Consider the following 10,457-nt stretch of genomic DNA (forward strand, 5'->3'; position numbering starts at 1 on the left):
TCGCGAATTGCAGAAAAAAAAACGAAGGAAATAAGGAGGAAAAAAGGAGGAGAAGAAAGCCCGAGTGGTAGAAGAGAGAGGGAAAGGAAAAAGAAAAAGAAAAAGGAATGAAAAAGAGAGAGAAGAAAAGAAAAGGGAGAGTTGAATATACAGATTAAAAGCTGGGGTCAGAGGGTACGGAGAGCACAGAGAGCAATGTCACCGCCCACGTGGTTATTTGCGCGTTCGTATAATGCACATGCCTTCATTTGTATAGGTATATGCACGTACGTAAATGTACCGATAAATAATAACGCGCCATTTAATACGCTAGTAGTCATGTGCACTGCACGTATGCATATGCATAAGTATATGTGTATTAGGGTGGGTTGAGGAGAAATTTTTTTTCTTTTTTCTTAGCATGGGGACAGAATTTGTACCTTATAGAAGAAGAAAATTATTCGAATGTTTCGAACGCGCGGTTTGTTTTGGGGCGTCACCTCTGCTCAGCTCCCAAGGTGACGTCTCACAACAAACCGCTACGTTGCTGGCTACCTGACTCCAGCAAAGTTCGGGTTTGCTGGTGAATTGAGAAATTCGAATATTTCAACGCATGAATGGATTGCGATGCATCAAAGTGGGTCTACGACTAAAACCGATCGATATGTCTTATAATTTTTCTGCTCCCAACAGCGAATAATTGATGATTACTTTATCGGTTGCATGAGTAGATGATTTTGACTTTCAGATTTGGGTTTCAGAGCTGATTATACGTGAGATTACTCTTGAAAAACCAAAAAAAAAATCGATTTTTGAGCAAAATGAAAATAACTTTTTTGATTGGGTTTAATATGCTTTTCTTACGTATTTTGATCCCAGGAATCCGAATCTGGAAGAAAAAATGATGTATCTCTGAAATTGACCGAGTTATCGCCGATTTTCAGCTTTTTGGGGTCAAAAATTAAAAATTGATTTTTTAATCTATATTTACGTAATTTGAGCTCAGGAATCCGAATCCGAAAGTTAAATTAATCTATCTTCAAAAATGACCGAGTTATCCCCATTTTTCCGCATTTTTCACCATAAAAATGGAGATATCTCGAAGGGAAAAAATCGTAGCTCAATTTGGACAGCGGATTCGTGTTCCTGAGGTCAAAATACATAAGAAAAGTGCCATACGATCAATTTTAAAAAATAAAAATTTTTGGTCAAAATTTGAAAAAATCGTAAGGGGTACCCCTTGGAAAAATCTCAAATTTTGACCAAAAATTTTTATTTTTGAAAATTGATCGTATAGCACTTTTCTTATGTATTTTGACCTCAGGAACACGAATCCGTTGTCCAAATTGAGCTACGATTTTTTCCCTTCGAGATATCCTCAAATTTATGCCAAAAAATGCGAAAAAATGGGGATAACTCGGTCATTTTTGAAGATAGATTAATTTAACTTTCGGATTCAAATTCCTGAGCTCAAATTACGTAAATATAGACTATAAAATAAATTTTTTATTTCTGACCCCAAAAAGCTGAAAATTGGCGATAACTCGGTCAATTTTAGAAATAGATCAATTTTTCTTCCAGATTCGGATTCCCGAGGTCAAAATACGTTAGAAAAGTGCAATACATTCAATTTTTAAACTACTTTACTTTTGGCTCAAAAATCGATTTTTTTTTTTTGGCTTCTCAAGGGTAATCTCACATATAATCAGCTCCAAAATTCAAATCTGAAAGCCAAAATCATCTACTCGTGCAATCGATCGAGTAATCATTAGGTGGAAAGAATTTTGGATCTTGAATTTTCTTTTTTTTTCTCAAAATCAGCTTCGAAGTTACACGAGCGATGACCTTCTCCAACCTTGTACGAATTCACACGTAGAAAGTAAACTTAGGAGGAAAATATATCGAAAAATTTACCGCACATCACATCACATCACTACCTGGTGCGTGTGAACGCGGACTGCAGTAAAGTTCGGCTTTGTTTTAAAAAAAAAAGATACGTATCATTATGTGGATTCAACGATTTAAAGCCACCTACTACGCGTACGTACTCGCCTCATGTAGAGAGTGGTTACTCTCTCGCCGGAAGTCACGCCCAACTTCCGGTTTAAAACCAAAGTACCCATGACGTGCGCCCTTGCGGTACGATTCATTTCTCTTCTCTAAAATATTTCTTTTTTTTTTATTTCTTTTCTTTTCGTCTCCGATCACCGTAACATCGCATCGGATCGTGACGTTACTCGTGTCTCATTTAGAGTATGTAGAATCAAAAAACCGGAGTTGAAGTGGAAAGAATTTTTCTTTCGGCAAAAACGAATTTTTCCGTACGGTTAAAAAATTCAAGTTTCTCATTCCTCGGTTTCCTTATTTTTTTTTTTTTTCGGTTCTACTCTCCTTCGTCCGCAGACGGTTCTCCCACATCTGCATCTGATATGTACGAAATCACGTGATCAATCTCCCGTGTCATGTGGTTTTATCCCGACCTACAGCGGGATCACTTCTTTCTCCCGTAACGCGAGTATCGGTTTATTCCGTTAAAATATCCCGCAGGATTTCCAGGAGCGATCGATCCCGATTCATTTTTTTTTTCTTTTTTTTTCTTTCTCTCTCCGACGTCTCGGCGGAAAATTTTCCAACTCCGAATCCAACGTGGATCGGAGCTACGTGGATCGTGGGATGAAAAAAAAATCCAAAATCAAAATCCGAAAGAAAAAAGAAATCGGAAGGGGGGGGGAGAGGAAAAAAAAAATTACTGCGAGCAATCAACTCGGTTAAGTGGCCTGTACAGGCTGCCGACCCGTAAGTTTAAAGTACTTGAACGAGATTCGAGTTTCCCGAGTCGAGAATTCGATGTATACAGTATATAGGAATTTGTATACATATGTAAGGTTCGGTACATAGGGTATCTATGAAGGAGGGAAAAAAGGAGGAAGGGATCTGCCGCGCGTCGGGCGAGGGGACGACGGAAAAGAAAGAGAGAAAGTGAGATCGAATTCGGAAGAGACGGTCAAAAAAAAGGAAGGAAAAAATGGAAAAAGTAAAAGGGAGAAGAAGGAGGAGGGACCAAGGAACCGTGGAGAAATGGTATACCTATGTACGTACGATAGGTACGTACCTACGTACGAAATCTCCTCTACAAGAGTAGCAGGTAAACGAAAAGGGCCGAAAAGCAATTTGCGATGGAACGATGATCTCAGGCGAAAACCGGCAGTAGATTTTCGCAAATGACAATCTAATGAGGCCGACGACGACGACGACGACGACGACGACGACGACGTCGGGGGTGAAAAACGGAAAAAAATCTACCGAGGGGTCCCGAAGAAGAGGAGAAACGACATTTTCTTTTTTTTCTTCCTTCATTGCGGCGAACGAAAAAAAAAACAGACGATAATAGCGAAATAGAAAATCGGGGTACACGAATATCTATTTCGGTTTTGAAAAAAGAAAGAGATAAAAGAGAAACCAGAGGTACCAAAGTTGGGGTAGTTTTATCTATCTATTTTTTTTTTTTTTTTTTGTCGTGAATACTTTTTTTCGGTTCTCGGCCGAAAAAAATCGTGGCGATTATATTTAAATTTTTTGAGAGTGTGGGGCGTGCGCGTTTTACGAGGACCGCACACGTCGCGGCGTGCTGCGGCGTCCGCTTATCCTTCCTCGTCGTCGTCGTCGTCGTCGTCGTCGTTTAATCTCAAGTATTAATAAAAGGGACACGGTTACGCCCGCATTAATTAGTTACAATTAAAACAGCCCTTATATCGCGGCATGAAAGATGGAGGGAATATTCTCCCTTCCTAAATTCGCTGCTGCTGCCGCTGCAACGGCGGCACTTACGCTTTGAGGATCTGAAGTTGGCGCGATTTTACGAGCCCGTCACCGTCACGCCGTTACCAAAAAAAAAATGGAAATTTTTACAAGCCGATTTTTCCTCACGTACGAATTTCATTCGCCCTAAAAAAATTATCGACGTACACGTGTACGGTACCCGGCTGCTCCGGAAAGAAATTCTTCGTCTCGTCGTCTCAAAAGTTTCTGGCGGATACGAAAAAAATCATCCCTCGAACCCATCTCCGTTTTTTGGTTTTTTTTAAACAGTTTTTAATGATAACTTTTTCACCCAAATAACATGTGAACATTTTCGGTTTCTTCGTCCATTCGATAAACCTCGGGAGAAAAATTATTCCGCCATTTTGTTGTGCGTGATCTTGTAGGAAATTAAATTCTCTACAAAAAAGCTCCGATAAGATTTTCTCGTACAATTAACGGGTAAAAAGTTATCAGACATTATATAACGAGCGTCCGTTGAAAATGTTCGCGACACGCGCATCCGTCGAAATATTCGAATTCCTCGTTCGACGAGCGAGCCCGAGACTCGCCCGAGTCGGCCTTGGCCACGGGTGTGGGGTCTTGTTTTGAAGCGTCACCTCTGCTCAGCCCTGAAGGTGACGTGCCACAATAAAGCGCTACGCCGCTGGCTAAGCTGACTCAGGCGATAACAAGGCTCGCGTCGGGCTCGCTCGGGGATCGAGAAATGTGAATCGCAACCACTTTCAACGCTTTCGACGCTCGTTATTTAAAGTCCGATAACTTTTTGGCCGTTAGGTTTACGAGAAAATCACACGAATGCTTTTTTGCAGAGAATTCAATTTCCCACAAGATGACGTCCGTCAAAATTGTAAAATATTTTTTCTCGACTTTAAGTTGACGAATGAAAAAACTTCCACGTTTCGTTCACGTGAGAAAACAAAAAACCGTCGAACGTCATGTAAAATCGAAATACATTCGCTGGAAAGATTTGATGCGATAAATCGACGTGGAATTCTTCGATTTCGGATTTGGAAAAAAAGATTTTCAGGCAAGTTTTCTAGCTGAAATCACACCGGACTATGTTTTATCGGGATCAAAGGTAAAGGTGTGCAAATACAATTGTTATAGATTTTTCGAAACTTCGTCATTTTCCCCGCGGAGAAGTGTTCGAGTTTTCTGATCAAAAGAAACAGAGGAAGAGGAGCTAGCCGATGTTGAATTACACGGCTATAACGAATAGCATTGAATTTGAATTGAACTAAAATGGAACGGTTTGTATGTATACCTATATACTTATATATACGTCGTAATATTCTTCACAATTAAATTTCATTCTCTTTGGCAATAACAAGAAGAAGAAGAAGAAGAAGAGCGAAGTGATTTCTTACAATTAAAATGTATACGTCCCTTTGATACGATACCTTGAAATTATTTAATGAACGAATCAGAAGGAGACTCTGATCGTTCCGATTCGATTCTCGTTTCTTCTGTTCACTAATACAAATTATAATCAAATTTTTATCTCACCTAATTTATTTCACTATAGCCCCTTTTGTAAGAAGACTCCGATTTTCCTTTTTTTTTTTCTTCTTCTTTTTACCTTTTCATTCGTTCAACAAAAACGAAATAAAAATTACACCCTAGCTGAACGGTCGGGAACCGAACGGAAAAAAAAAATTAACAACAAAAAAGGGAAAAAATTAAATTTATTAGGTGCGACGCGTGTAGCGGTGTCTAAGGCCTGATGTGCAAGGCACTTTATCCGATCCCCTAATCCACTTTTCTTATTGTTCTTTTGGCAATTTTATTTATTTATTTATTCATTTCTTCATTTTTTTATCTTCATACTTTTGGCTTTTCTTTTTTTTTCTCTCCCTTATAAACAAGTACCCGTAATTTCTCTCGGTCTTATAAAATCTCGCGGAAAATTCTGCGAAAGTAATTATCCGTTTCCTTAACCGCGCGCACCGGAGAAAGTTGACTTTATTTTTGCTACCTATACAGACATACGTATATACCTGTGAACTTATATATACATACACACATTCGTACACCTGTACGTGTATTTATTTTTTCAACAAACGATATCGCGGCTAAACTTCAAAACCACCCCTCGAGAGAATCGTGGTATAATTAAATTACAAAAAAAAAAAAACAGAGAAGGAAAGAGGAAGTGGAAAAAAGCGAGAAATATTTACTTCAAATATGACAGAGTATTGAAAAGTAGAAAAGAATTGTACGATAATTATTGTCACTGCTTTCTGTCTCTCTTTTTTTTTGGTTTTTTTGGCTTTCTTGCGATTTTTATTCCGATATTTCTAATCAAAAAACGGAACGTACAAGAATTTTGGAAACAGAAGGTAACGAGAATAAAAAAAATTCGAATCGGCATTAAAAAGTGCGAAGAAATATGAACGAGCTGAGCGACTAGGGTGTTCGAATAAAACAGAATATTAAAAACCAAAAACGTAGAAGCCAAAAAAAAAATCGCTACGACGACGATAAAATTCGTAGGCAGGGGTTGTAATGCGGTAGGTATAGGTACCGAACGTAGGTGACGATGAGCGATATGAAGAAAAAGGGTGGGCGAAACCTCATTCTCGTTATTCCTGCTTAATCTAGTATTAAAATAAAAATGGCGTCCAACTAACGAACGATATACGCAAAGCGAAACGACTGAAAAAAAAAAGAATAATCAAAAACGAACGAACGAACAATCGGTCGCAGATTGACGGCCGCACCGATGATGGCTCCCTTAATTTTCTACGAGTTCTCTCTGGACCGTTTTGCCCGATCGATCGATCGAATCTCAAAAAAGGTCAAGTGTTCTACAAAAGGAAATCAAAAATTAAAAACGGGACCTCATTTATTTGAAAAAGCTTCCTCGATCGTCCTACGTGCAAAAATACCCCATCACCCCCCACAGCTCTAATTTTGATTAATTTTTTTCATCCCTCAATTTGACGCGATTTTTTTTTTTTTTCACCCCACTTTTTCGGACGACCCCCCCGTTCGGATCTCCGGCCGTAAGTTTTGTGGGATTTTCACGGTCAACCGTAACGGAGCGGGAGACCCGACCTAGACAAGCGAAAGACAAAAAAAGAAGAGGAGAAAATAAGACGCAGATAAAAAGAGCGATAAAAACGTCCGCGCTAGAAGTGGAACGCCGTAGGGAAAAAAGGAGGAAGAAAAAAAGGATAGGAAAAATTTGAAATCGAACGAAAACAAAATAAAAAAACGAAGCAGGGAAAGTTACCAACGAATAACTACGTGCATGAAGAAGGATTTTATCCTTTCTTCCCTAGCATTACTGTATATAATTATCCAAAAATTTATGAATATCCTATTTGGAAGGGAAAAAAAAAAAGGACATCAGTTTCTCAATCTTTTTCCTACCTTTAAGATGACAAAGTCCATGACTTTCGGCTGGCTTCTTTTTTCCTGTGGTCCTTTTGGTGGTTTTTTTTCCTCTCTCTTCTTTTTGGAAATTTCTTTATTTCTTCTTATTCTTTTTCGGCCACTTTCCGAGCGGCGTGCACAATGGCTCCAGGATCAACCAACAACACAGCGGCGAGAAGTAGTCGGCAGGTATTTTATCCCAAAAGAAACTACGGCACACGTGTGTTCCCCGTTTTGCCTCTGTGTGTGTCGCGTGTGACGCACGTGTGTGGGTGCGTGCGTGTTGAAGAAAAGAACAGAAAGGAAGGAGAGAAAGAGAGAGAGAGAGAAAAAAAAAAAGGGAAAACGGTAAAAAAGAAGATGGAGATCAAGGAGAAGAAGAGGAAGAAGAAGAAGCGGCTCGTGAACGTTGGAAAAAGGATGATAACGAGAGAAGGAATAAGAGAAATGAAAATTCAACGGACGGAACAAAAAATTTTGTAGTATCTGATCCTTTTCGAATATTATTAGTCACACACTGAACTGCTGTTTTCACTTTTTAAAGGCAGTACGGACGGTTGTTGTTGTTGTTGTCCTTGAATTACGTTCGAAAGCATCTTCGCGATAATCACCATTTTTTAAAATCATTCGACATTCGAACAATTTCTTTGGATTTCTTTCTCTTCTCGTTCACTCGAAACAAAAACCAACAGCAGCAGCAACAAAAAAAGTAAAAGGAACAAAAAAAAAAACCAACAGGTTTCTCACGAGGGCTCGATAAAAATAACGCAGGAGCACACACCGCGAAAAATTAATGATTTCAGGAAAAAGAAGAATCGAAAAAAATTTTGGAAAAAAAAATAAATTTTATTCGTTCAAGTAGTTATTTTTTCCCTCGATAAAAAAATTATATCGTCTAATATCGCGGAGTAAACGCGGAGTCGACGATCATCCGATCAGTTCGTTGGAAGCGATAAACTTTTTACGTTTATTGTCGGCGTAGGAAATTTCGCGACGCGACGCGAACCGCACTCTGAGGAGAGGATCCTCACTCGGCGACGGCTCGGCGACGACTAAACCAAAAGCCCGACTCTTGGCCGGCCTCGGAGGAAAACCGGAGAACCGTTCGAAAACGACGTGGAATACTAACTACCACGAAACGACGAGACGACGAAGCTCGTACTGCACACCGAGACTCGAGAGAGAAACAGTCTTGCGAAGAAGACCTTTGCGCGACCCTCTGGGGGCAAACTGTGTGACGCCGCTGTGCCGCTTACTCGATTCAAATGTGTTCCCAACGCTAATTGTAAGTGTGCGTAAACCCCACGTACCCCGTGTATATAGCGTGCGGATTTCGATTCGTGGTAGAAAATTTTTTTTTCCACCAACAATCCAATTCGAAAATTATTCGAGTTTTTCTCAATCCGGCGCGCGTCGTTCGAGGTGTGGAGCGGTTTACGATTTGAAAATTTTGGAAACACGAGGCCGACGATCGGAGCAAACGCCGGCCGACGACGACTCCCTCCCCCCCCCCCCCCCCCCCCTCTGCACCTCTTCACTCGTTTCGACGGAATTTATCAACTACCCCCCTCCTCCCTCCCTCCCCCAAGCGAGAAAATACCCTCGTCTGGAGATATACACGTTTCTAAAATATGACGTGGATTGATGAATATAATGTACTAAGGTGTACAACCGTAGTCGGATAGTAATTATGATTAATTGTAGGACACTGCGTTACGCTAATTAATTAAGTCTAGTTTGACAGAGGTTTGTTGAACCTGACGATGATGGACCGTAGTCGGGGGCTGGCAACAATAGCCGTACTCCGCGGTGTCGGATGAATCGGGGCAGATTTTCGTAACGCGATCCTGTTTTAATCGGTGAAAAAAAAAGAATCCGTTCCATTTTCCCGGTGCTTCCATTTTCTCTTCTCGTAGAGACGCTCGCGAAACGGAGCAACGCGAAATGCCGCAGACGATTGTTGCATACCGTAGAAACGAATTCCCCTGATCGGTTGAAGAAAAAAATAGAAAAAAATAAAAACAACAAGGGGGGGCTAGAAAACGCGGGGAAGAGAGAAAAAAACAAAAAAGAGAAAAAATTCCGAAAATAAAAAGAGAACAACGGCTTCGGAAATCGTTAATAACTGTTGGAAAAAGCTCGGCGATGCGTCCGCGCGCGGGGGGTAGGGGGGGGCATCAACGTTATAGCGGGGTACAGTAAACAGGAAGCTTGTAAAATGGAAATTGAAGGTATGTAGGTATTATACGCCGGGGGTAAAACGAACAATGAAAACGATATAGACACAGGTATTTACGTATGTAGCTGTGCCCGTGCCACGCAACGTTCGGGTTACACAGGTACACGCGCCATATATTTAATACCGCGGAGCTTTTGTACGCGCGGACGTTTAGGTTGGACCCCGGTATGATTTCTGAAAATCTGTGCGAATGTCCGTCGCTATTATGACGATTAAATTTTCCCTTGTTTTTTTTCTCTTTCTCTCTCTCCGCATCCCTTTTTTTCGTCTACGAAAAGTCGATCGCGTTTAATTAAACGTTGAAACCATAAATTTGCGGCCGATTCCGATTCGTTCGATTAATAATCGATCGACTTTACACACGTTCGAACCGTCCGAATCACACCACCACCCCCCCCCCCCCCCCCGTATCGTATTTTCAGGCTCGTCGTCGGCGTTGATCTTTTTAAAAGAGAGTTCACCTTCGAAAAACTCAGAAACTGACCGAAGCTTTTCAGCTGTTCAAAAATGGCCTTCTTCTTGGCTGATCGTGAGCTTTTTTCGAATCGTTCGAATTGCTTTTTTTTCGAAGGAGGAGAGGAAAAAAGAAGTCGCGCGAATTTCAAAAAGACCTCGTCCGATCGTCGGAAGCGAAAGAATTACGCGGCAGAAGCCCTTCGTCGATTCGATGAAGAAAATCCAACAAATTTCACGACACTTGGGAGAAAAAAAAAAAAAAAAGAAGAAGAAGATGAAGAAGATGAAGAAAACTGTGTTCTTTCGTATTATGATCGTAATAACGGTCATCGCGAGCGACGGGACATTGTAACTTCGAATTATCTTCAGGCGTCGTCGCTGAAAAGTCGGGAGAAGGGGGGGAGGGGGGGGCTTCTCGAAACCCTCAAAAATCTGTGGATCGATATAAAACGGTTACCCTACCGTTGGAAAATAGAATAACGATCGCGATAAAGTTTTTTTTTTTTTTCATCTCTTTTTTTTGGTTTTTTTATCTCTTTTCTACGAGTTGAATTACCGTTTACACATCCGATATCGAGTATAA

At 40.5% G+C, this 10,457-nt stretch overlaps 1 protein-coding gene across 1 annotated transcript in view; it reads right to left on the minus strand.

The window, feature by feature from the left end:
- The window catches only part of LOC105687249 (PDZ domain-containing protein 4-like), an 80,770-nt gene extending 72,399 nt beyond the window's left edge, over positions 1–8,371 (minus strand). The window contains exon 1 of the mRNA XM_012402714.3: positions 7,177–8,371. Within this exon, the coding sequence (XP_012258137.2) occupies positions 7,177–7,197 (21 nt within the window). The 5' untranslated portion in view covers positions 7,198–8,371. The remainder of the gene's footprint in view (positions 1–7,176) is intronic.
- Positions 8,372–10,457: the final 2,086 nt, after the last annotated feature.

The sequence above is a fragment of the Athalia rosae genome, chromosome 5 (genome assembly GCF_917208135.1).
Source record: "Athalia rosae chromosome 5, iyAthRosa1.1, whole genome shotgun sequence".
NCBI lineage: Eukaryota > Metazoa > Arthropoda > Insecta > Hymenoptera > Athaliidae > Athalia > Athalia rosae.